Source organism: Triturus cristatus, chromosome 3_2 (genome assembly GCF_964204655.1).
Source record: "Triturus cristatus chromosome 3_2, aTriCri1.1, whole genome shotgun sequence".
NCBI classification, from domain to species: domain Eukaryota; kingdom Metazoa; phylum Chordata; class Amphibia; order Caudata; family Salamandridae; genus Triturus; species Triturus cristatus.
In genome coordinates this window covers 574888694-574916571 of record NC_140584.1, presented here as the reverse complement: position 1 = coordinate 574916571, position 27878 = coordinate 574888694, and the positions used below count along the sequence as shown (strand labels likewise).

Genomic DNA, 27878 nt, shown 5'->3' with positions numbered 1-27878 from the left:
ACTGTAGCCACAGCACAACCCTGCTGGGCCAATGAAAGAGAAAACTCTGGAATGTTAGACAAACAGGCTTTCGAAGGATCAATGGACCTCTCTCCACACCATTTAACAAATTTGGACCACCTAGAGGAATAAACAGATTTGGTGGAGTGTCTCCTGGATGATAAAATAACATCCACCACATCCGGTGGGTGAGAGAAAGAACTCGGACTGCCCCATTCAATCTCCAGGCATGAAGGTGCAAGCTCTGGTGGTGGGGGTGTAGACCGTGCCCATGGGACTGCGAGAGGAGGTCTGCCTTGAGAGGGAGACGGAGCGGAGGGTGCGATGAGAAGTGAAGTGAAGGAGGTCTGTGGACCACACCCTTCTTGGCCAATCTGGGGCGATCAATATTACTTGGGCCCGGTCTTGGCGAATCTTCCTCAGAACTCGAGGAATCATGGGTATGGGAGGAAATGCGTAAAGGAGTTGTGAACTCCAATCCAACTCCCCCAATGCTCCCTGCATCGGAAACTGGAGACTGCAGAACAACGGGCAGTGCGCATTCTCGCAAAGAGGTTCAACCGAAGAAATCCCCACATCTTGAAGACGAGATAGACTACTTCTGGATGAAGCCGCCACTCGTGATCGGACGAGTAATGCCGACTGAGACTGTCCGCACGAACATTCAGCATACCGGCCAGATGATTTGCCATTACACAAATCTGATGGCCCTGAACCCAGGACCAGAGTCACAGTGCCTCTCTGCAGAGACGATACAACCCTACACCTCCCGGTTTGTTGATGCACCACATCTCGGTAGTGTTGTACGGCAGGACCTGAACTGACTGACTGCGAAGGGATGGAAGAAAGGCCTTTAGTGCCAAATGTATCGCCCGCAATTCCTGAAGGTTGATGTGAAGCAACCTTTCCTCTGGAGACCAAAGACCCTTGACCTCCAGATCCCCCAGATGAGCACCCCACCCTAGAGTGGAGGCGCACGTGATCACTGTGGCCACCGTGGAGGAAGCTGAAAGGGCTTTCCTTCAGACAGGTTGCCCTGCACATTCCAACAAGATAGATCCGCTGCAGCTTCTCTGGAGATCCTGCCCGACTCCCTGAGATCTCCATTGTGATGATACCACTGCCTGCGGAGGCACCACTGGAGTGGCCTCATGTGCGAGTGTGCATGGTTGACCAACAGAATTCAGGAAGCGAACAGACCGAGCAGGCGTAAGACCTTCAGGACTGGAACAACTGCTCCATCGTGAAACAAGGGAATCATTTCCTGAATGTCGATAATCCTCTGAGGAGGTGGGAAGGCTCGACACACTGTAGTATCCAGTACTGCCCCTATGAACAGGTTGCACTGAGAAGGCTCCAGGTGAGACTTGGGCATATTTAGCGAGAAACCCAAAACGTACAACAGCCGCGCTGTTACCTGCAGATGATGAAGCACCATCTCTGGCGACTTTGCTTTGAGCAGCCAGTCGTCCAGGTAAGAGAAAACAGGAATCCCCAACTTTTTGAGATGTGCTGCCACCAACGCCATCACCTTTGTGAAGACTTGAGGTGAGGAAATAAGTCCAAACGGGAGGACCGCAAACTGGTAGTGTTAGGACCCTACAGTGAAAGGGAGATACATCCGATGCGACTTCAGGATGGCGATGTGAAAATACGCATCCCGCAAATCGATCGACACCATCCAGTCTTCTTGCTGCAATGCCAGAAGAACCTGAGCTAGGGTCGACATCTTGAATTTCTCCTGCCTGAGGTAACAATTCAAGACCCTGCGGTCTAGAATAGGCCTTAACCTGCCATCCTACTTGTGGATCAGAAAATACCCGGAGTAGCATCCCTGACCCCTTTCCTGCTCCGGGACCATCTCTATCGCACCTTTTTGCAATAACACAAGAACCTCCCGCTGTAGAAGCAGCAAATGGTCCTCTGAACACTCGCCCTGGCGAGGAGGGTAAGGAGGAGGAAACTCTCGGAAGGGTAGGGCGTACCCATTTTCCACAAGATTCAAAAGCTGTCTTGTCTGATGTTATAGATTTTCAATCTTGTAGAAAATGGGACACCAGACCCCCTACAGGACCAGCATGCTCCAAGATGGGGGATCTAGGGCTGCTTTCCAGAGATACCAGTGGCAGGGGCAGAAGAGGAAGAGGAGGAGGAGGAAGAGGAGGAGGAGGAGTTGACGGGCTGCACCCAGCAAACTACCTCTGTTCTTCCCTCTGTCCGATTTGTACTGTAGGCTCTGCTGCTGCTGAAGTTGTTGGCGGCCTCGAAAGGAAGACATCCTTCCAAAACCCGGATACCTTTTAAAACCAAATCCTCTAAATTGAGACTGGAGACCCAAAGATTTAGACATGGCTCTACTGTCCTTAAACCTCTGCAGCGCAGAATCAGCCTTTTCCCCAAAAAGCTTGGAACCATCAAATGGAAGATCAAGAAGAGTATTTTGAACATCGGGAGAGAAACCTTAAGACCTAAGCCAGGCATGCCTTCTTGTAGCAATAGAAGAGTCCATCACTCTTGCCACTGAATGAGCAGTGTCCAATCCAGATTGTATAGCCTAATGAGCAGCCACCTGGGTATCCGCCAAGATCCCCTAAAAAGGAGCTCCGATCATTCTCCGGCAACTTTGGAACTAACTGTTTTGCCGAGTCCATCAAGGCATGAATATACCTCTCCAACAAGCAGGTTGCATTGGGGTATTTCAAAGCCATACTTGAAGAGGAGAACACCTTTTTAGCAGACTGTTCTAATTTTTTTGATACCCTGTCACCAGGAGTCTGGGGGAAAGACCCAGTCGATTGCTCCGAACAAGAAGCCTGCACCACTAAACCTTCAGGAGAAGACTGAGCTGAAAGAAAAGCAGGATCATTTGGAGCAGGTCTGTATCTTCTTTCTATAGTACTTGAAACTGCCGGTCCAGAAAGGGGCTTCCTCCACACGTCCAAAATAGGCTCAGTCAAAGCATCATTAAATGGCAAAAGAGGCTCAACCACAGAGGAAGGCGAATGTAATACATCTGTCAGAATATTCCGTCTGAAATCAGCAGTGGGTAGCTGGAGATCTTAAAATGCAGCAGTCTTCCTAATAACTGCATGATAAGGTGCAACATCTTGCAAGGGTAAAGCCTTTGGAGATGAAAGTTCTCATTCTGGGTTAGTGTCTAATCCACTTTCCTCTTGAAGGCCTTCAAACTCATCCTCTTCAAATTCACCTTCTTCAGCCTCATCCTGCTGATATTCCTCTTCCTCCAGCAGTCTCTGCACCTCTCTACTAGATGTCATCTTAGGAACAGGAATCGGCGTCGACGGCGTAGCACGCGGCGCCGATGAAACTGGCCCGGCGTCGAAGGTACAGCTTCCGACGCGGGCAACGGCGCCGCTCGAAGCTGAGAAGAAGAGCGACCACCAGATGGAGCCAGAGACTGAGAGACCGGCGTCGAGAACCTAGGGGCCGGAAAGGGCTAGGACGGCGCCGTCGGCATAAAGAGCATAAAAGGTGCCTGGGCATATTGTTGAGGAATGCCTAAATTAAATGCAAGCAGACCCACGGGGCCTGAAGGCGCACCGGCAGGGTAGGTTGCCTTGGCAAACATGCCATCCATCGCATTGAGGAAATGCGATGGATCCAAACCAGGCCCAGGAAAGGGTGGATAAGTAGCCGTATCTTGATCCACACGAGGCCGAGAAGGCATCGGTGATGTAGGACCCAAGACAGGAGAGGCAACAGGTACAGTTTCATCAGAATCCCTCGGTGCCGGCGAAGAACTCGGCCCAGGAGTACACTTCGGCGTCGGTGAACGTGCAGGAGAACCTCTCGGCGTCGTAGATCGAGAGATGACATCTCTAGAACGATGCGGTACCAAAGGGGGTGGTGATGGACGGAGCATCAGAACCAATCAAACACTCACACCCAGTCAGCAGATCTGGATTTAATCCATCACCATTCTTTAGCCCACTCTGCCACCCCAGTTCAGACATGGCCATATGCAAATCAGTCTGACCCTGTGCCTCATGGGAACAGTCCAGCCCAAACAGCCAAGCCATGCCATCCCTGGACCGGAAACAAGCTTCCTAGACCGGTTTCTGGCATTTCAGCCGTTTTCAGCCAGGCTTGCTTGAATCCAGTGGCAAAGTGAGCAAGGGACTCACGTCTGAGCATACCCTGCCAACTTAGAACGATGCTTTGGAGCCGGAGAGGGCGATCTCGAAGCCCTATCTTTCGACTAATGACATTGAGATCCATGCCTCTTCTTCTTCTTCTTCTTCTTGTGCTTCTTCGACTTCAAAGCATGCGAAGTCGACAACTTCGATCTTTTCGACCGCTTTTCACCTTCCTAGCCTTCGCCATGAACAACTAGGCCTCACGCTCTTTCAAAGCCTTCGGGTTCATCTTCAGACAGCTGGTGCAACTATCGAAGTCATGGTACGAGGAGAGGCACCACAAACAGTCTTCGTGGGGACCCGTGATCGATATATGGCCCCCGCATTCTATACAAGGTTTAAAACCTGACTTCAACGCCATCGCTCTGCCACTCCTGGGGGAAATAGCAGAAACAGAGTAACCTAAGAAGTAAATGGAGAGTCCCAGAAAACTGTTACGTGTCATCGGCGTGGAAAAAAGGGAACTGACGTCAGCATACCGACGAGGTCTATTTGTGGCTCCGATGACGTCAGACGGAGTCGCGAGCGGAGCCGTGCTATTGTGACAACCTCGTCGACGTGGGAGAGCTAGGAAAAACATTTCTGTGGAATGCTGACGCAGGGGTAATTCAAAAGGTGAGGAATCCACAGGCAGATATATCCATCAGAAACTGCAGAGCCTGCTCCACTGCACCCGCAATGCAAATATCTGCGTTCCTGCCATTCACCCAAACAAACACTGGTAACTCCCTGCTCTAGTGTACATTAATTTAGTGCATGCTCACCCATATTAATGCCCACTCGAGTGACCGCCCTCCACACACAAATACTGCAAATCCTCTCAAACCGACGCACTGCAGCACCTGCGCTGCTGCTTTCTCGACCACAGAGGAACCCGGCAGCATCCTGTGTCGATGCTCAATCTACCAAACCGGGCCACTCTCATCCGCAGCTCTACTCCCCACACCCACACTGGTATCTCCACTGCTTGCTACCCAGATAGGAACACTTCTGCAACCTGCACCAGGGCAAAGTCACTCAAACCGGAACACTGCAGCGCATGTTCTAGAGCCTTACCACCTCCCCCCCCCCCACAAGCCAAGCTCCAGGCGCACTCACACCATACTCTAGTGCCGTGGGCTTTCGTCTGGCCCCACGCACGGAAATGCAGGCAGTTGGAATACAAGACAATTGTTAAATGGGAGCCTATCCTTCGGGTGGGAGGCTAGAGCGGAGTGGACAGGCCTTTTATTCCACTGGGCATTTCCCCAGTGGGTTGGAGCCCGGTTTTGACAGCCCAGGGCCACTCCTGAGGCCTCCTTCACTTCCCCCAGCTCCCCGAGGTCAACAGCAGCAGGCAGGAGGAGGCTTCAGCAGAGAGAGAGAGACAGGAGGGGGGGCAGAGAGGAGGTGGTAAGAGAGGAAGAAGAGAGAGGAGAGAGGGAGGACAGATAAATGGAAAGAGAGATGGCTAGACAAGGGGAAGGGAACACGCCGTGTTTAGCATTTGTGCCAGGGCTACTTTTGGTTCCACAGTCCTGCCCTGTTGGACGGTGTCAGGCATCCAGAACTGGGTAATCCATCGACCCACTTGGGAATGTCAACAACTTGGGAGTAACCATGGATTCTCCAATTACAATGGCCTCCACACACTTCAAGCATAGTCAATGCAAGGTTGTCCCTTCAGCAAATCCAGAAAAGATCTTTAACTTCTTGAATATCCAGGGTAAAAAACAGGTAGTGTTGATCTTGTTTATGTCTCGTCTTAACTATGTGAAAATGTCTTCTCTTGGCCTCATCCAATATCTGATTTACAACTTACAATGCTTGCAGAATGAAGTGACATGGATTCTATTCCACTGGAATTCAAAGACCCACACATCTTACTAACCTAGTTGCAGATAAGGAATCAATGTAAAATAAAGCTCTTTGTACAGCATATGAACCCATTCATGAATTTGGTCTGCGTTCCTCATAAAAAAGTTCAGAGTCTACACTGCTCTGAGAGCATGACATTATACTGCATGTACGCATCTCTCGCTCGTAAATTCAGACAGAGATGGGCTAATCGTCAGTTCTTTTCATTCCTACCAGTCAAATTCTAGAAAAGCAAAATGGTTCAGCTATCGCCGTCAACTCTTGCCCTTTTGGCCATGTAGTGAAGTGCTTGGTCATTCAATCCTGAGCGCAAAAGCGTCACTATAGTACTGACAGTTGCTTTAAAGAACAATCCAGAACACAGCTCGCCCACTTGGTACAATGTGGAACCCACTGCTAGTATTTACTCCTCTATGCCGGTACATGTAGGCATTCTGCTCTAGCACAGTGTTCACCCGAACACTGCAGACCTTGCTGCTTAGTCCATTTACATCAAACACTCAGCATCCTGATCTAGCAGCCACAACAAGTATTAGAACAAAGCAGCACCATACAGCCTGCTCACCAACATTGTAGCGTGGTAGCACACCAGCCAAGAAATTGTTTGCACACACTGAAGCAGAGACAAATCCTCTTTCTAGTGCACAGACACCCAATCTAGAATTATGCAACACTCTGCTCTAATGCTCACTTGATTCTTTCAGTAATACTACTAGACCCTGCTCTAATCCTCACTCTCCCACAGTGAAACACTGCAACACCCTGCTCTAATCCTCATTCACACACTGGAATACTGCAGCACCCTGCTCTAATCCTCACTCTCCCACAGTGAAATATTGCAACACTCTGCTCTAATCCTCATTCAACCACACTGTAATACTACATCACACTGCTCTAATCCTCATTCACAAACTGGAATACTGCAGCACCCTGCTCTAATACTCACTCTCCCACAGTGAAATACTGCAACACCCTGCTCTAATCCTCATTCACCCACACTGGAATACTGCAGCACCCTGCACTAATCCTCATTCACACACTGGAATACTGCAACACCCTGTTCCAATCCTCATTCACCCACACCGGAATACAGCAGCACCCTGCTCTAATCGTCAACCACACATTGGAATACTGTAGCACCCTGCTCTAATTCTCATTCACCCACACTGGAATACTGCAGCACCCTGTTCTAATCCTCATTCACACACTGGAATACTGCAGCACCCTGCTCTAATCCTCATTCACCCACCCTGGAATACTGCAGCACCATGCTCTAATCCTCATTCACCCACACCGGAATACAGCAGCACCCTGCTCTAATCCTCAGTCACACACTGGAATACTGCAGTACCCTGCTCTAATCCTCATTCACACACTGGAATACTGCAGCACATTGCTCTAATCCTCATCCAATCACACTGGAATACTGCAGCACCCTGCTCTAATCCTCATTCACACACACACTGGAATACTGCAGCACCCTGCTCTAATCCTCATCCACACACTGGAATACTGCAGCACCCTGCTCTAATCCTCACCCACACACAGGAATACTGCAGCACCCTGCTCTAATCCTCAATCACACACTGAAATACTGCAGCACCTTACTCTAGTCCTCATTCACACACTGGAATACTGCAGCACCCTGCTCTAATCCTCATACACCCACAGTGGAATACTGCAGCACCCTGCTCTAATCCTCATTCACCCACACTGGAATACAGCAGTACCCTGCTCTAATCCTCAACCACACACTGGAATACTGCAGCACCCTGCTCTAATCCTCATTCACCCACACTGGAAAACTGCAGCACCCTGCTCTAATCCTCATTCACCCACTCTGGAATACTGCAGAACCCTGCTCTAATCCTCATTCACACACTGGAATACTGCAGCACCCTGCTCTAATCCGCACTCTCCCACAGTGAAATATTGCAACACCCTGCTCTAATCCTCATTCACCCACACTGGAATACTGCAGCACCCTGCTCTAATCCTCATTCAGACAGTGGAATACTGCAACACCCTGCTCTAATCCTCATTCACCCACACCGAAATACAGCAGCACCCATCTCTAATCCTCAATCACACATTGGAATACTGCAGCACCCTGCTCTAATCCTCATTCACCCACTCTGGAATACTGCAACACCCTGATCTAATCCTCATTCACACACTGGAATACTGCAGCACCCTGCTCTAATCCTCACCCACACACTGGAATACTGCAGCACCCTGCTCGAATCCTCATCCACCCACACTGGAATACTGCAGCACCCTGCTCTAATCCTCATCCACCCACACTGGAATACTGCAGCACCCTGCTCTAATCCTCATTCACCCACTCTGGAATACTGCAGAACCCTGCTCTAATCCTCATTCACCCACTCTGGAATTCTGCAAAACCCTGCTCTAATCCTCATTCACACACTGGAATACTGCAGCACCCTGCTCTAATCCTCACCCACACACTGGAATACTGCAGCACCCTGCTCTAATCCTCATTCACCCACACTGGCATACTGCAGCATCCTGCTCTAATCCTCATTCACACACTGGAATACTGCAGCACCCTGCTCTAATCCTCACTCTCCCACAGTGAAATATTGCAACACTCTGCTCTAATCCTCATTCAACCACACTGTAATACTACATCACACTGCTCTAATCCTCATTCACAAACTGGAATACTGCAGCACCCTGCTCTAATACTCACTCTCCCACAGTGAAATACTGCAACACCCTGCTCTAATCCTCATTCACCCACACTGGCATACTGCAGCATCCTGCTCTAATCCTCAGTCACACACTGGAATACTGCAGCACCCTGCTCTAATCCTCATCCACCCACACTGGAATACTGCAGCACCCTGCTCTAATCCTCGGTCACCTACTCTGGAATACTGCAGCACCCTGCTCTAATCCTCATTCACACACTGAAATACTGCAGCACCCTGCTCTAATCCTCATTCACCCACACTGGAATACTGCAGCACCCTGCTCTAATCCTCATTCACACACACACACACACCGGAATACTGCAGCACCCTGCTCTAATCCTCATTCACACACTGGAATACTGCAGCACCCTGCTCTAATCCTCACCCACACACTGGAATACTGCAGCACCCTGCTCTAATCCTCAATCACACACTGAAATACTGCAGTACCCTGCTCTAATCCTCATTCACACTGGAATACTGCAGCACCCTGCTCTAATCCTCATACACCCACAGTGGAATACTGCAGCACCCTGCTCTAATCCTCATTCCCCCACACTGGAATACTGCAGTACCCTGCTCGAATCCTCAACCACACACTGGAATACTGCAGCACCCTGCTCTAATCCTCATTCACCCACAGCGGAATACAGCAGCTCCCAGCTCTAATCCTCACACATTGGAATACCGCAGCACCATGCTCTAATCCTCATTAACCCACACTGGAAAACTGCAGTACCCTGCTCTAATCCTCACTCTCCCACAGTGAAATATTGCAACACCCAGCTCTAATCCTCATTCACCCACACTGGAATACTGCAGCACCCTGCTCTAATCCTCATTCACACACTGGAATACTGCAGCACCCTGCTCTAATCCTCATTCGCCCACACTGGAATACTGCAGCACCCTGCTCCAATCCTCATTCACACACTGGAATACTGCAGCACCCTGCTCTAATCCTCATTCACCCACACTGGAATACTGCAGCACCCTGCTCTAATCCTCATTCACCCACACTGGAATACTGCAGCATCCTGTTCTAATTCTCATTCACACACTGGAATACTGCAGCACCCTGCTCTAATCCTCATTCACCGACTCTGGAATACTGCAACACCCTGCTCTAATCCTCATTCACACACTGGAATACTGCAGCACCCTGCTCTAATCCTCACCCACACACTGGAATACTGCAGCACCCTGCTCTAATCCTCATTCACCTACACTGGAATACTGCAGCATCCTGTTCTAATCCTCATTCACACACTGAAATACTGCAACACTCTGCTCCAATCCTCACTCTCACACTGGAATAGTGCAGCAAGCCATGCTTATCCCAAATCCCTCCCAGTGGAATACTGCAGCCCCCTGCCATAATCCACACTCATCAACAATAGACTTCTGCAGAACCCTGCACTAATCCTCATGCATCACACTGGACGTCTGCAGCACCTTGTTCAAGTGCTTGTGAGTCCCCTATCGATCTCCTCACTGGGACGCAGCAGCAACCAGTACCAGTTCCCACTCGGCCACACTGCAGCACCTTGTTCTCATCCCCTCTTACACTAGAACACTGCACAATTCAGCTTGAATGCCCTCTGACAACAGAATACTGCACCGCCCTACTCTATTGCCCAAACACATTGGAATAATGGAACCCCCCCTCCCTCTGGACCCCACAGTAGAACACTTCAACATCCTGCTCTACTGATTGCTCACCCAAACCCGAACAACACATTACCGTGCTTGCTCAACCTAACTTGAATGCTGGACCACCCTGGTCTAGTGGTGACACCTGAAAAAGGGAAAGCCAAGACATGAAGGGACGCAGATAAGACAATTGGTCATCCAGGGTATGGTGCTCAGGATGGAGAGCTCCATAGTCGGACATAAGGAAAACTCACCTGACACAAGTGGCAGTGAACACAAAGATACCAGAAAGAGCCTCAGACTCACAGCGAAGGGATGCCAAGGACAGAGACAAGAGGAAACGCTGCCAGACTCAAAAAGAAAGCAAGCAGGTGCACTGGCATGAAGATGGCATGCCTGAAGCAGAGATGCTCTAAAAGGGACCCGAGGCAAAGTTTGCCTTTTTTGTGCCCAGTAAATATTTACTCTTCTCTGTGTTCTCCGCTTGCACAGAGCAGGAGTACAAGCCCATCCATGGAACAGAATATTACCACTGTCGTCAGTCACCTTGTGGAAGAGCCTGTCCAAGGCTGCAGCATCGAGGACATCCACCTGCTCAAAATCAATCTTCTTCCCTACAATCTCCTCCACTCGCCGTAGGCTCTCAGGAACCCCACCTTCTCCTGCAATGAGAACACAGGTTCAGATACAAAACAGGAGGGCCCGGCACATATAGGACCAGACCCAACTTCCCTTTCACAGGAGTCCTGTGTTAAATATCACATCCTATCCTATCCTGACTCTCCACAGGCTCTGCATTATTAGGTGGCTGAAGTGTCATCCTCCAAAACAGAAGACTTTCCACAACTTTCTGGGACTCTTTTCCCCTCCTGGCCCCAGACTCTCCTCCCGAGTGTGCCAGGCATTCCTCTCCTTCCATCTGGGCTGCAGTATCTCCGCCAAAACTCTCAATTGCCCAGCCAAAACAAGATCCCACCCTCCAAGCCTGCTTCTTTTGGCCTCGGACCTTCACATAGCCAAGGAGCAGTAGATGGCATATTTTAGGATGGGGGACTACTTTTTCTTACCCTGAATGGCATTATGAAAGTTGTCGATGACCACTGGGTGGTAGCCAATCTGCAGCAGTTCCAGGACACAATGGCTTCCAATGTATCCCGCTCCCCCGGCAACAAGAACCTTCTTTGCCATGTCTGCACAAAAAAAAAAAAAAAGAGTAGCAAATTTAGACAGGATGTGGGTCGAGGTCAACAGGAGAGTGATACAACGTGAGCAAGGAGGCGGTTTCCAATATTTAAGTTTTACAGTGCATTATACAGTTGGGTAACAAGCACTGATAAAGCCTGTGCTGGGCTTTTCATACAAGATGCTCACAAGTCAACAAACACGACACACTCACATGTTCAGATCAACTCTCATACATAACTCTATGAAGAATGGGGCGATGTGCAACAGGGCTTTTGCCAAGGTGTAACAAGGGTGTGTACAAAGGGTGTGTACAAAGGGCGTGCAAGATAACATGAAGCGGAGCCACGGGCTAAGAGTACGCCTGGTCCTGTAATAAAGAGTAATCAACCATTTGTAAAACATTAATGTGTTAAATTCAGCTTTTTAGTTACTCTGCAATGAAATAAGTAATAATTCATTTTAGAGAGCAATTTCGCTTTTCTTTAACATTAATAGAGTAATTAAAGAGTAACTGATCTATAAGTGGAACTGCGAAAATTATGACATTAGTTATGTTTTTTTCAATTTTACCAGAGTGAGGAGATGCTGGTCCAAATCCACCTAAAAGAAGAACACGGCCAGGAGTCGCCTGCCTCCTGCATGTGCCCATCAACTATAAGAGCTCTTGGTACCAGGGGAAACATGAGATGATGAAGAGTAAGTCCTCGTGTGTCAACAGTTTACCAAAACAAAAGACATTTCAGAAGGTAAGGGTAAACAGGGTAAAGATTTCGGTAGCCCCAATCAACCCTGAGTTCTAGGAAACCAGACTGTGTGAAACTGGGGACCCTAAAGATGCACAAAAGAGCCTGAGGATGGATACTACGAAGCACACCCTGCCCTGTGGAGATAGGAGACTGTGTTCGACAATAGACCACACAGCGCAGGCTGAAGTGAGTAGACAGCAAGCAGACTGAGTGGCACTACATATACTGCAGTGCGGAAAGTGAGAGTCGGTGGGCCGCAGGACACATGCTGCAGACAGTGTGAGACCACAGTCTGCCCAACGTATGCTGAAGACGAGGCGATACTGCAGCTATTGAGACTGTGGGCCATGGAGCACATGCTGCAGTTAGTGGGACTTATACATCTACTTTTTATAAACCCTGGCACAAAGAAACTGACAACAAGGAGAAACGTGGCAGTAAATCTGTTCTGCTTAATTGGTTGCAATGTCTGTGTTTTAAAATATCTTATAGGGTTAAGGAACCTGCTGCAGAGATCTTTGTGTGCCAGCTGAATCTCAGGGAATAATAATAATGTTAAGATTGCTCTGGAGGATGACTTTTTTCCTGGAAAGATCTGTGTTTTGCCTAGTCCTAGTCAAAGTTGACTAGAGGGTTAATATGTCTCCTGCAAAGCACATTATGTAACATGCTGGTGACAGATTTTTAATTTATGTAAATGGGTAAGGGGGGACTGCTTTTAAGACAGAGATACTTTGACGTGCAGTTCATAAATTGTAATCCTTCCAACATAGCATAGTGAGGCATGAAGGGCATGTGGCTCCTACACCTTGTAACCCGCACCGCATTATGTAACACATCCTTTATATTGATGAACACACATACGATGTATTGCCAATGTATAATCCGGATGAATGTAAAGCTCTCTGACACCCTCCATTGGGATGGCTAGCGCTAAAGAGCTCTAACAGAAATAAAACTAAATAGTGGTATTTACATTTTTGTTTAAAAACATGGGGAGACCAACACATTTGGCATTTTAAAAATGTTTGTATATCTCTTACATACAGGGACTGGACAAAGTCAAAGGTCTCTCTTAAGCACTTGTGAAGTGATAAAATGTGAGCCTTTGTTTCCCCTCCATTGCATCTAGGTGTGAGCCCCACAACCCCTCCCCCATAGCTCCCAGCCAGGATACACCGACAAAAGAGGCCTAATGACCCCCTTAACTTCGGCTTTTGTTATGGACGAAGCTGGAATCTGATAACCTCCTTCTCAGCCAGCAGTTCAGAACGAAAGCAGACAACGTGCAGGCGCAGCTGAAAGTGTCCTCGTGTCAGAAGATTACACCGGGACAAGCTAAGCACATTTCTGTGAATTCTGGGAGAAGTAGCAAAGGAAGTGCCCCCCTACTGAGAGGTAGCCAGCTTTGGAGAAGGGTAGACGGCGTCTACCCTCTGAAAATAGTGGATAGATGGCGTCTACCCTCGACTCGAGCCCAGGACTGTGGACAGTACAAGCGGAAGGTGAGCTAAGACTTTGTCACACAACACAATGCAGACAGGGAGACGCTTCAAGCAGCACAATATACACTCCTGGGGGAGCAAGACCACAGGCTGCACAACACACACCACAGCTGTGCGAGACTGTGGGATGCACAGTACACGCTGCATGAGCATTTGGAACGCAAAGACTGAAGGTGGCATTAGACGTCAACCCACACAGCACATGCTGCAGAGAATGCGACTGTGGACAGCTGACGTTGCACGGCGTGACCCTGCAGCCAGTGCACGCTGCAGGCAGTGTGAGAATGTAGGCCACACAGCACATGCTGCAGATGTGATGAAAGTCAAACCCACACTGCAGGTAGTGTGAGGCTATTGACGCTGTGAAAAGAATGAAACTGAGTTGTACAACACATCACATGCCCACCGCTCATATTAATTTCATATCTCCCTATACTAGTTCACCATAATTCACCATTAATCCTCTTTGCGTTCTGCAGTAGCGTGCTACTTGCCGAAAAAGCACTTCGACACCTCGTATGGGGTAGAAAGCGCTATATAAATACAATGCAGAACATGTGAGACTACGGCACTACATCGCAAAGACTGCAGACGGATTTAGAGCCCAGACCACATAGCACATGATTCAGGCACTACAAAATCCAGACCGCACAGTGGATGACTTGACTATACAGACCACAAAGCACACGCTGTAAACAATGGGAGACTTGGGGGCATATGTACAAGCCCCTATCGCCGCCACAACGTCACTCTTTCCGACGTTGTGGTGGCGATAGGGGTTTAGCCTTATTTGCAAGGCAGCGTTAAGCCACTTAACGTGGCTTAACGCTGCCTTATAAATAAGGCCCTCTTTCACGCTATGGTTAGCGTGAAAGGGATGGGCAGTGGGTGTTGCGGTGGCTGTTCCACCGCAACACCTACTGATTTTGACGCTGTCCCCTATGTACAAGGGCAGCGTACATAGGAGGCAGCGCTAAAATTAAGACCAGGGAAAACCTGGTCTTAACTTGGCAAAACAAGGAGAAATGCATTATTTCTTCTCATTTTTGTTTTTTCCATGTGTGCTGCCTTGTGCAGCATACATGGAAAACGCAAACTGCCATGGATTGTTTATGTACAGGAACGTCCCCCATCCTGTACATAAACAATCTGTAAAAAAAAGCCATTTTGTGACTTTCATGAGTGCTGCATGAAGCAGCACACATACAAGTGACAAAATGGATTTTAGGATTGTTTATGGGCAGGAAGGGACACCTTCCTACACAAACAATTCTCTCATGCGCGCAGACACCCTTGCACTATGGTGCAAGGCGGCATGCGTTGACGCTACACTGCTAAGTGTAGCGCCAGCGCAGGAGGAAACGCAAGGCTGCACCATATCCTTGTAAATATGGTGCAGTCTTGCGTTTCTGAAGTGGCGGAGTGAGGCTTTAAGCCATGATGGCGAACGCCTCACTAACGCCACTTCCTCGTACGTATGCCCCTCAGTGCGGTACTGCACACACTGCAGGCTGTCAGTCAGTGGATAACTCCACGATGATGTATATTTTAGTGGACTTTCGCTGGGAAAACTGGTCAAGGCGAACAAGCAACACAGTGAACCTCTTTTTGGGTGACGTTACGCACATTTTTAACAAACCCTCCATTGTAAGGTTTGCTGAAAATATCTTTGCACAAGGCAAGCAGTGTTGGTCGCTGGGCTTGAAACCAGCACGCAATGCTCCACGTGGCCAGGATCTAAAATCCAGCATCTCAGGGAAGCCTCCATTTCTTGCAAGATTCGTCAGAAAGGCCCCAGTCTCAAGAAACCAACAGGACATATTACAGTCCGCAGACCTGTTATCGCCAGCATTCGTCACATAATTGTTAACATTCAGCTAGCAAACTTAAGAAGCAGGACGATAAACCGGCTGGAAAAATGTGTCATTCCAAGCACACCGGCTATCAGCTACGCCATCTCGCCGTCTGATGTGCAGTAACTATAGAAGAGCATTTAAAACACACCTTTGTTCAAACAGGCGTGGTAATAGAAATGCTGCCCCCGCACTAACGTTACTCAGCACACCTCTGTGCCTACCCGCACGTCTGCTCCTAACGACGTCATCGCTCCGAACCTCTTGTCAAACAAGAACAATCCTGCTCTTGGTTTTGGGCACCGGAAGGCGGATTCTCCGGATCTGCGATGCCCTGAAGGGCAAACACTTCTGTTGTCAACATCGCATCGGCAGAACATGTCACCGCTACACACGCATCAACTAGGGTCTCCATATTTTGAGGCCAGGCAAAAAAAGTCTTTAGCCTTAATTCCATCCCCCTTAGCCTTTAAAAAAAATGTTTTAGAGGGGAGAGGGGCCACGTGGCCCACCTCCCCAAAGCTATATGGCCCTAGGGACCCCACCCCCCTGGGCCTTATTTATTTTAAAGGGGAGGGGGGCATATGGCCTCCCTGGATCTCATCCCCCATTGGCTGCATTTTTTCTAATTAAAGGAAAGGGGCACCCTCTATGAGCCTTATTAGACCTTGGGGACCTCATCCACCTGGGCCATTACTAAAAATGAAGGGAAGGGGGGCCCACACAGCACACCTCCCGACCCGTGATCGGCCCCAGGAACCCATCCCTCAGGGCCCTCATTACTTACAGGGGGGTGCCCACTCAGGGCACTCACCATATACTCCTTGGGGGCCGCGAGGAGCCCCATGGCCCAAGTTGGCTGCCTGCATTCAGCGGGAGCTGGTATTGCACCCGCATTGGCAGAGCAACTACCAATGCTGCTCCCTCTGGGCGCGAGCAATATTTTGATATATTTCCCTGCCCACAATAGTGCAGGCAGGGAAACAAATTAAAAGTCTGCTCTTAGCCAGCGGGTGATCCCGCCCGCTGGGAGCAGACTTTGGGGCTCATTTAAAAGCCCTATATGCTGCCGGAACGTCACTTTTTGTGGCGTTCCGGTGGTGCACAGGACTTAGCCATATCTATAAGACCACGTAAAGCCACCCTGCATGGTTTTTCATAGATTTGTAGCTATGGAGTGAGGCAACGCAGCGCAAGTCGCTGCGTTGCCTCACACTACGATGGGGCGGCGTGCAGTGGGCATTACGGTGGGTGTTTCCATGTAGCACTCGCGGCATTTGACACATTATCAGATTTGCACCGAGCGTACACCTGGGAATGCTTCAAAAGTCCATGCCTCCCAACAGGTGGAGCAACGAGGAGAAATAACATTATTTCTGCTCGTTTTTTTACTCTTTCTATGTTGCTGCATTCTGCAACACACATACAAAGAGAAAATCACCTCCAATGATTGTTTTTGTGCAGGAAGGTATTCCTTGCTGCACAAAAACAATCATATCTACAACGTAGACATCACTGCACCATGGCCTACGGCTCGGGCCTTCAATGCTGGAGCGGGCCTTTAATGGCCTGTAGATCCCGTTATGTCGGGCTCCAAGGATATAATAGTCGAGTTCTGACGTATTTCTTCATAATTGGCTACTGTGTGCATCACAAGTCGCCGATTATAAAGAAATTAGAAACTGGCGATTATACATATATACACACACACACTTATAAAAGTCTGTGTTTACTTAACTTTACCATCCTGAGCGTCTTCCCCACTCTATCTAACCTCCTCTAATGGGAGCATGCAGCTGACCTCGTCCTGCACTGCCTGACAGGTGCAGATACATTATTTAAATTATTTCAAACTTTAGAGGTGCATGTGGAAAGGAGACCATATATTTCAACTCTACTTTGCAGGATGACTAGAGCTTTGTTCTAAAAAATGGGAAATGTCATTAAAATTAAGAAGAGAGTCGGGAGGCCGGGAAAGTTCTCTGTAAACCAGGACCGGCAGGTGAAATCTGGGACATCTGTTCACCCTAGCATCAACCAAGCAGAGCTGGTCACACCTTCACCTCTGCCGAATGCACCGCCACGTCAGTCCTGTTCCTATGTCCCAATGAACAAGCACTGCACGCAGGGGTAGATAATACTAATCGGCTGCTGACATCCTGTGTTTGTGTAAAGATTGCATACAGGAAGCCCAGGGAAACATCCTGCCCCAAGGGCTTGGCAGAATTTAACAGCAGAGCTGTAACTGAGGATCAAGAACTAAGGGGTTAAATAATGCGAGGGTGGAGTACTCTGCGAGCCATCTCCCTAGCAAGACCACACAACAGAAGCGACCACTGCATTGGTGTATGCCAGTGCTCCCTCATAAACTAACAATCACCATAAAACAAGAAGCCAGACCAGTTCTTGGCTTCCTGTTGTACAATTACCTGAGGCATTGAAAATCTGTACCCGCTGCCAATCAAAGCAACATTGAAAATTAAAGCCTTAAGCATTTTATATCAAGCCTTGTGACGCAAAGAACGAAGATGCATACAAAACCGGTAGGGGGAAGATACACTGAGAAGTACCGAAGACCCGAAAGCACTAACCTACTGCTAATGCACAAATTAAACCAACAGACTTTGGGGTCTAGATGTATACTGGAACGACGCGTGTCTTTACCATGCAATTCATTACCACACATACCTTACCAACAAAAAGATTTAAGTATATATCAGGGGAGACAGACACACACACAGACCCCCCCCCCCCCCGCGCGTGCTGTCCCCTCCCCATTTAATTATCGGCTGGGCCCTGGAGATGGGGTCCGGGGACGAAAATGGCCTGTGGAGGGGGAGCTGCGTGCCACCCTTCCCTAAAATCATTAGCCAGGCCCCGGGATTCGGGTCCCTGGAGCCAAAATTGGCCTGGGGAGGTGGGCTGCAGCCAACCCCCAGCCAAACACGGCCAAAGGCCATGGGTGGGATAGGTTGGATTAACATACGTTAAAAAAAAGAACAACTAGAAATTCACTGGAAAAAAAAAAAAGGTTACAGGGACATTATGGTTTTGTTCAGATTATACACACACACACAATCATGCATAGAAAAGGCATATGTGTGGTAAAGACGCGTGGTAAAGGAAATGTGTGGTAAAGACATTGCATGGTAATGACTGCAGGATAAAGGTGGTTTCCTTTGGGGGCTCTCTAGGGTGCACATACAGATTAATTAATTATGGTAGTAAATATTGAAAACCCTTTCATATATTTTACCACTCAGATCAACAGTTTGCATGTTTCCTTAAGACGTTTTGGATTTAACATTAAGACCGCTCGCCTCATCCCCCAGTATTTTATTTCCCTACGGCTGCTACCCTCTTATTACACTTGCTCTGAAGCAATCTTCTAGTACTATCAGGCAGTTATAAAATGATATTAATAAGAATCATTTTGGTAAATGAACACGACAAGTCCCGTCATCTACATGTTGCTGGGAAAAGTTACAAGATGTGCAGAAATGTTAATCCCTAGGCATACCCCAGATCTTCTCATAGACCAGCCCTTCTCTTCAAGGCTTCGGCGCGCGCACCCAATTAGGAACGAAGCGCGTTTTGGAATTTGAGGCCCATAAAACAAAGGAGTACAATGAAGGCTACCTTAGCAAATCTGACATAAGAACAAAAATGAAAGTGTATTGAAGGCAGGAGATTCTTCAATATGAACAGTCTTCTGTTTCTAGGCAACATTTAAAAAACGTAGTGCGGTGGCAGTAATGTGAAGCCAAAACCAAAGGAAATGATGGACGGAGTGTTGAACATTGCAAGCACTCACCCCCAGTCAACTGATCTGGGTTTAATCCATCACCGTTCTTTAGCCCACTCTGCCACCCCAGTTCAGACATGGCCATATGCAAATCGGTCTGACCCTGTGCCTCATGGGAACAGTCCAGCCCGAACTGCCAAGCCATGCCTTCCCTGGACCGGAAACAAGCTTCCTAGGACCGGTTTCTGGCATTTCAGCCGTCTTCAGCCAGGCTTGCTTGGATCCAGTGGCAAAGTGAGCAAGGGACTCACGTCTGAGCATACCCTGCCAACTTATGGCGAACAAAGCAAAAACCAAAGGAAATGATGGACGGAGTGTTGAACATTGCAAGCACTCAACCCCAGTCAACTGATCTGGGTTTAATCCAGGTTGTCTGAACTGGGGTGGCAGAGTGGGCTAAAGAACGGTGATGGATTAAACCCAGATCGGTTGACTGGGGGTGAGTGCTTGCAATGTTCAACACTCCGTCCATCATTTCCTTTGGTTTTTAGTAATGTGAAGCCGCCAGGAGGAAAGTCTTGGTTTGGGTAAGGAGGAGGGCATGGTCAGAAAGGGGTGTGGGGGGGATGGACTGGGATGCAGTTGGGGCTGGACAAGGAGGACCCAGAAAGGGTGGGAGAGATGTGGTGTTGGGTGGTAGAAAAAAGTGAGAGACACACAGGAAACAGGGAGGAGTGTAAGGGACGAAGAAAGAGCTAACATAACAAGCATTGGTAAATACAATAGGCTTTGCCTATGTAATTAAGAATCATTTTTGTAAGTTTTAGTTTGGAGAGCAGAAACTCTAGTTTGAGAGGTAAAGTAACTCTGTAAAAGTGTTATGAGTTGTTTTTTGAGAAAGTACAAAAAACAAGTGTTATAACTTGTATTTGTACTTTCGGGTGATGTTGGCGCTATATAAAACTGACCCTAAAATAAAATTGTGAAAAGCAGGTTTAAATGCGGAGGCAATTAGTTACGTGTGTGCTTGTATTAAGTAACTGGTGGTAATATAAAGCGCTCCTGTTCCTTTGGGTGATGTTGGTACTATATAAAAGCGCCCCAAAAATTAATTAAATAAAAAACATGTTACATAGCAGCACTGTAACATGTTTTTTAAAAATTAATTTTCATTTTTAATTAATGTTTTCTCACTTACTAAGGAACCGCAAAGGATTGTGGTTTTGTTGTAGGTTACACCACAGCTTAATACTTTATATGGATAGTGGTGATTGCTTTTCCAATTGTTTGTCCTATAAATATATTTCTTGCCAGGAATGGTAGATGGTCTTCTCGATTTAAAATACTGAATGTGAGCTATTATATGTGAAGGCTAAATCCAGGTAATGCACTGGTTAATGTTTTCTTGAACTAAAAGAAAATGTAATAAACAGATTTTTTTTAAAAATGTGTCCTTTCGTATGTAGCTGTTGTCCAAGTATGAGGTAGTATGTCTTTTTTGTGTGAATGCACATCTGTCTACGTGAACATAGCCAGCGAGATAAAGGGACGCAAATATTCACAACTGTACGGAAAACATACACCACGGTAAATGTACACAAGAAATATAACAAGACAGAATGCTGCACAGAATTAGTACAGTCAGTAGAGTCTGTTATTTCTATTGCATGTTAGTGCCTGGTGGACATGGCAGACAGCAGTTGACCTGCTGTGCAACATGGCTTAAATTTATTTTTAAAGTGCTATGACGCGCCCTGCTTTGACTGTCTCATTCATGTTCCACAGCAGCTGAACTGCTGTGCAACAATGAAAAAAAATATTGATAACGCTAATAGATTTCGTATAGGCGAAACCTACTGGCTAAGGCAATACACGGAGTTGAGGGTGGGATATGCAATTATTTTAGTATAGAGATATAAGTAGGTAGATGTTACCTGCCCCCCGATATAATATTGTAGACAATATTTTTGGACACAAATGTGTGATAATCATGCATGCTGTTGAAATTATGAACAGATGCCAGCTGGGATCTCTCGTATCAACTTTCATATGTTTTATTTTTGGTCGAATGTGAATACAATAGTGGACATTTGCTTATTTTTTTGGGGGCATACAAATACAAAATATATGAATGACCTGCAGTAAGTGAAGAATATTAAAATATATCGCTATGCAATAAAAGGGTGCTGGTGGGGTTAAAGGCGTGACCCCACACTGTATGTTCTAAAGCGAGGAAGTGTGACTGGCTGCATTATTCCAGCCTGCTGCAGATTAGAACTGTGATTCACAATGAAATACTAGGTCGAAAGTGAAAGGACACTCGTTGCACGCACTGTCCACGAACCTGAACAGCTGAAAACATAACAAACAAGCCTGTGACTACAACATTGAAAAAGTCTGGCTGGGTCTGCTGCATAAATAGGTTTTCAACAAGACACACAATTTGGAGTTTACAATTTTTATGTGCGAGTAGGTCAGCAAATCAAGGCTTCCTCATTTTGCATTCTGGGACCTGTAGTCCTAACAATGCCAAAGAACAATCGAACTGGGTGAGCTGCCACTCATAAACCTGAGAATACTGGCAATGCTGTATGCAACAAACATCTACATTCTGAAACTTGTGGTTTTCGTGTTATTCTTCCGACACTCCTGAATAATTGTTTTTAAGGAATCCCCAGAACCGGAAATGGCGTCCTGAGGACATGAAGCAATTTGACAACTCCATAAGATACATTCAAGAGCTGAACGTTTTTTTTTCCTGTACACAAATACTTTTAAAGTGCAATCTCTGCTAGCTTTCGAAATTAAAACAAAAGAACGTGTCAAAATGTGAAATATTAACGCATTAGAAGAGGATGTGGAGGTTAAAACAGAGGTGAACTGACAATTTCAATGCGACGCACGTAGGCCAAATAAAATCAATTTAATAACCCAAAGAAAAAGCAGATGACTTTGAAAACAACCAACATGGGTAAAACGTCAATAAACGACAAAAAAATGGAGATCTGCAACTATATTACAAACTAAACAAAAGACTAACAAATGCAACAACAGAAGGAGGAGAAGGAATAAGATGATGACAAGTGCTTTAAAATAGTCTACAGTAAAAAAAAATAACAGGCAGACATCCGGTTTTTGCTCGCTTTATCATGGGATATATGTCTCATGTGCAAGAAAGGAGGAAGTGGGAGAGAAACACAGAAGTCGTAGACTAAGAAGCAACGTTTATGGCTATGAGGCGGCCAGCCTCGCTGTTTGTGGGAGAGGACCAGGGGAGGGAAGCTTATCGCCAGGACTAAGCCGGAGGAGGTGGGAGAAATGGGGAGGGAGGGAGGGGTTCGGAGTTGAGGGCAGTGGCGGCTGGTGACATTTGGAAGTGGTGAGGCGGAAAGTGAATTTCATAGAGCACAGTAGCAAGCGAGCCCGAACAACCAATCGGGGTTTCGGGGGGATTCCCCCCGAGAAAATTTTGAAAAAAGAGTGGACAAATGGTGCATTTTCAAGCAAATTTGAGAAAGCAGGAAGGTTAATAAAGCAATTGTGAGAGTGCAGTTATTACATTAATAAAGAAAAGTCATATAACATAGGTAGGTGCTTATTCAGTATAACCACAGAGCTTCATAACAGACTTCCAGATACAATGCATTTCTGAGTACCTTTAGAGAGTGCAGAGCAACGTTAACATTATCAATTCAATATTTATATATCTATATACCTCTGAGTTTGACCAGCGGCGCCGATGTGCCCCTAGTAAAATTGCCTCACTAAAATGTAACATTATGCAAAAACGAAACTTCAACATTCTCCAGAAAATAGCCACAATTCAAATATACTGCGGAATGTGTGCACGCGGGCATGACACCTTTTGAGCACGACAGCAACAGGCGCTTCTTGGCGGGTTATTTTGGTGTGGCAGCACCACGGTCTCCATGCATGTCACCGTGGTATTGGAAATATATTCCCAGATAGCGCTTTCCTGTATAAAAGTCCACACATGAGAACACACGTCCAATAAATGTCGACAGTTTACATTTATTGGATGTGTGTTCATGCTCCTGTAATAATCCATGAAACATTCATATATAAAGAGTTGTAAACAAGTCTTGTGCAAATCAAAGCAGTGTCTCTATAAACCATTCTGTGTGTACAAATATGCCTCAGAAGCGTTTCTGCCATCAGTTAAGAGAGACTTTAATTCGTCGTCTTTTATTCTGGGAATATCTGATTTATGATGAGAGGCTGAAGTATACATTAAGAAGACATGCATGGAGAGATCTTGGAGTGCCTGAGGTGTGGGGCTGGAAGCCCTCTACCCAGACCTGGGCCTCAGTTGACTCCAAGTGAGCGGGAGTCCCCCCCCCCCCACTCAGGCCAATAGCAAAGCGCCAGCCATTAATATACAATTTTCCTTTCACCCGTGCCACCAGCTTGGTGGCGCGGGTGAAAGGAAAATAGTATATTTATGGTCATCGGCTCAGCATCTTCAAACTTTGAGTTGCTTTAAATACTTACTCTACTTTATGTCGTGAAGTCTCGTCCAGTCTCTTCTTTACCGGAGCACCGCACGACTCGAGCCACCCACGACGAGCAGTAGCAGCAGCCTTGGCCCTCGCACCAGAACACGAAGTGTGTCGTCATCGTCTCGTCGTCGTGAGTGTGGCGCAGCAGTCGTACTACAGTGAACGCTTCCCAAATCCCATGCCTCGCTCTGACTAAGCCAATCCAAACGCTGCTCAAACAGCACCAGGATTGGCTTGGGCAGGTGTACACCCCCGCCCATTAGGAGACCGGGGGCTGCACCATGAAGCAACCCCCGCTCTTCTAATCTGCAGGCTAATGCGCATGTTCGGTAGACCCGACATCACCACCGCCCCCTTGTCCTGATGATTGCTCGGGCGTGGCCTGGTGATCGTCAGTGACCGGCACGGAATTCAACTAATACTGTACGTCTGCTACTTATTAATTATACGTGACACTTTGGGGCCATGTGCATTAGTGGGGCAACCCCCAGTGCCCCAATGGACGCACCGCCCCTGGTCGAGGGGTGGGAAGGAATAGAGAGGCCCTGAAAACACGTGGACCTTGGCTGTTCTCGACAATGTGAGAAGAGCACCGGGGTGGAGAGGGCATACATTTTAACAAGCGGCTAGGTATGCAAACCCCCTCCCGTTAAGGAAAATGTACGAGTCCAGGGCTAGATCAAATGCTGAGAAGGATTTATTGTGGAAACCAGGAGAGCGAGGAAGCTGCGGGGGAGCGAGGCAGCTGTCAACATGTGTTTATTTACGATAATATATTGTGCTACTGTCCTGCCAGCAGTGTCGTCTTAAGAATTTTTGGGGCCCTGGGCAAGACATATTGTGGGGCCTCCTGTTCATAACAACTTTGAATTTTATCACCCAAAAACAGTTCAAGTACGTCTTTTTCCAGGACCCCACAAATCCTTAAGATGACGTGGGCAAAGAGGTAGCGGCAGGCAGCCGGAAAAAGAAATGGACAGAGGGGAGCTAGAGAGAGATTACAGTTTGCCTTTACCGGGGACCCTTGGAATATGTTGACTCTGGGTAGAATGCCCATCACGTCTTAAAACAGCTCTGCCTGCCAACCGTCTCCTCAGAGAGGGTCGGAAACAAGCGCAAGAGCTCAGTGGACAGAAGGGTGATAGCTTCATTAGCCTAATATATTCATCCTAGTATGCAGGCTGGGTAAAAACGTCTATTTCTAGGTGTTTAGGTAAAATGTTATACTCAAAGTATTGTACAGGGCTTATTGGCACTTCATGGAGTTGTAAACACTAGGGCCCTTGTTACGGGCGGGCGATAAAGTTGCAATATGTGAAGTAACTACTAATTTATTGGATGCTAGGCGTTATAATAGCTCAACGTTTTTCATTTTATCAGCTGATTAAGGCTGGAAAGTTGCAGCAGGTGATTAAAACCTTGGTGCCGTCTCAGTTATTTCGCTTTCTATTGTGCCAGTGTTTTTTCTGACTTGGATGTTATGACCCAATAACTTTAGTTGAGCTGTGGGTGCATTTTGTGTTATTCACAGGGAAGTGTTGCAGCGATACACATCGCAGGGAGAGTTACACACATACATTTTTTGGGGGAAGAGATCACCTGTAATAAATGCAGAATCGGGCTGTCTGTACTTTCACAAAATTGAAATAAAAACTGTTACGCTAGGAAAATGCATTAAAATCTCCTCAGCACGAACAGAACCCACTGAACTGCATTGCCCGTTCATACCTGCCTATTAGTAACATTCACACATTACTGCTCTGTAAAGTCGGTGGTTTGAGATGGACTGAAGGCCAGAAAATGAAACGTCTGAGAGCCGAGGTTGAGGGGAGGAGGCTGCCCTCGGCAGCCAGGCATTAGTTCAGCGCCTGCTTGTATATGCGCCTGTGGTTCGCGCTAGCACCATCAGCTAGCTCAGTGGGCTAATGCAGACACTTTGTGGAGGATCAGAAACACGAGGGTGGGAAACACATGGGTGGTGGGGTGCTGATACAGCGAAGGATTGAGAGTTTGACAACAAGGACAGTGGGAGGAGGGCGGTCTGAAGGAGAGGGACTGCAGAGGCCTGCTGAAAACTAAATAAACAAGCTCCCACCGGCCATCTTTCTGCGATTTTAATGCACAATGAGTAGCGTAATTCTATGTCAGGACCGGAGCCTCCGATTATGCAGCTCCTTCTTTACTCTTAGCCAATCAAATTAAAACTTTCAAAACACTACATTTCCCATGACCCTATCACACTCATCCATAGAAACCAAGCTCTTTATAAGCCTCTTGTAGCAACCCAGCTTCCTCTTTCTTTGCTGCTTCGCATCCAGTTAAGTGCATTCCTCGTGTTTTGCATGTTAATGTTTGATTTGCCGCATTTCATATTATTGAGTGCTTTGTTGCTCGCAGTGTGTCATAACTGTTACAGGCTTCGTTGCTATTACATGTCCGTATTTTTTCGTTTACGGCACATTGCACTTGTGAGCGCCCACCGCGCTGCTCGCTGGTTGTGTGTGAGGTAGGGGAGCGTTTTCCTCCTGACAGGACATCTTTTCACCCTCATCTAATTTTTAGGTCTCGCTGAGTCAGCGCGCATGCGCTGCTCGGAGAGACTTTAGTAAGGGCTTTAAAAAATGCTACCGCTGGCTACAGCTTGCAGTGCATGTGCGCGGGCAGGCGCTTCAGAAGAGGCGCCATATGGCGTGATTACTGCTGCGCGCGCACCACTCGCGCACATGCACTGCAAGCTGTGGCCGGTGGTAGCATTTTTAGCTTGCTAATCGCAGCACCGGTGCTTTACTTTTAACATTAAAAGTAAAGCGCCGGTGCCGCGATTATAGCAAAAGTAAAGAAATAGAAACAAACATCTATTTCTTTACTTTTGCTATGATCGCGGCACCCGCGCTTTACTTTTAATGTTAAAAGTAAAGCACCGGTGCCGCAATTAGAAAGAAAACAAGCATTGGCATAGCCAATAGGTCTCGCCTTTGATACCTTATAAGTGTTTAGCCATGCAACAGTTGCATAACTAAATACTTATACGGTCCCAAAAGCGAGACCTATTGGCTATGCCAATGCTTGTTGGAGTGGGAGAAGGGGAGCGAGAACACGTGACAGCCTGTCGCGCAATCCTCTTTCTATTTCTACACTGGGTGGACAACGAGCCTGCGGGGCGGCCATATTTGTTTGCCTACCGCACTCAGTGGCTTAAATTGCCTGCAAGGAGACACGTTTAAGTCTCTTGTCTCGGACTTATGTATTATGATGTATGGTGGCCTCTGTTATTGCCACTAGGTTGGAAAATGTTCCCAAGCTTTGCATAAAAATGGTTGCAGGCCCTCCCTCCACTTTCTATTTTGCAATAGGCCTTGTAGTTAGTTTGACCTGCTTTTCGAGATTGATTTCAATACTCACCCTGTTTGCTCCAAGAGGCTTTTTGTTTCCTCCTCTGGCCCCTTGGGTCTTTGGTCTTTTTCCTTCCGAGACATTTATTGCTGTGCTGCGCAGGCATTCAAAACATGGCTGAGTAATATGAGGAGGGATATGACTATGATGACCTGGCTAGGTCTTTGGAGCAGGACCTTGTGGACACGCTAGACTTGGAGGGGCAGCATTCAGTGAACAAGGCCCTGGTGAGAGCCATTGAACCTCTAAAGTGGCACCTGTGTAGTTACACTGAGGTTGGCTATCTACATCCCCTTTGCACATGCAAGTTGGTCAGTCGTCTTCTCAGGCTAAGGCCGGCGTGAAAACCCCTATAGGTACCCACGCCCTTGATTTTGAAAGATTGGCCAGTTCGTCGGCGAAGGATCATGACTGCAGTGCTTCAACCACTCACTCATCCCTCAATCCGCAGCAGTATGACGATTCCAGTTTTTTTTCTCCCTGGAGCTCAAGAGGACAAGCCTGGTCCTAGTAAGGGAAGACACCAGATGCATTACGCTGATCC

At 47.4% G+C, this 27878-nt stretch overlaps 1 protein-coding gene across 2 annotated transcripts in view; it reads right to left on the bottom strand.

The window, feature by feature from the left end:
• Positions 1-27878, bottom strand: part of GALE (UDP-galactose-4-epimerase) — a 104668-nt gene that overhangs the window by 56605 nt on the left and 20185 nt on the right. For both annotated transcript variants that reach the window (XM_085648311.1, XM_085648312.1), the window contains exons 2-3: positions 11455-11577; positions 10934-11049 (exon numbers count right to left, since the gene is read on the bottom strand). In XM_085648311.1, the coding sequence (XP_085504437.1) occupies positions 10934-11049; positions 11455-11575 (237 nt within the window). In that variant the 5' untranslated portion in view covers positions 11576-11577. The remainder of the gene's footprint in view (positions 1-10933; positions 11050-11454; positions 11578-27878) is intronic.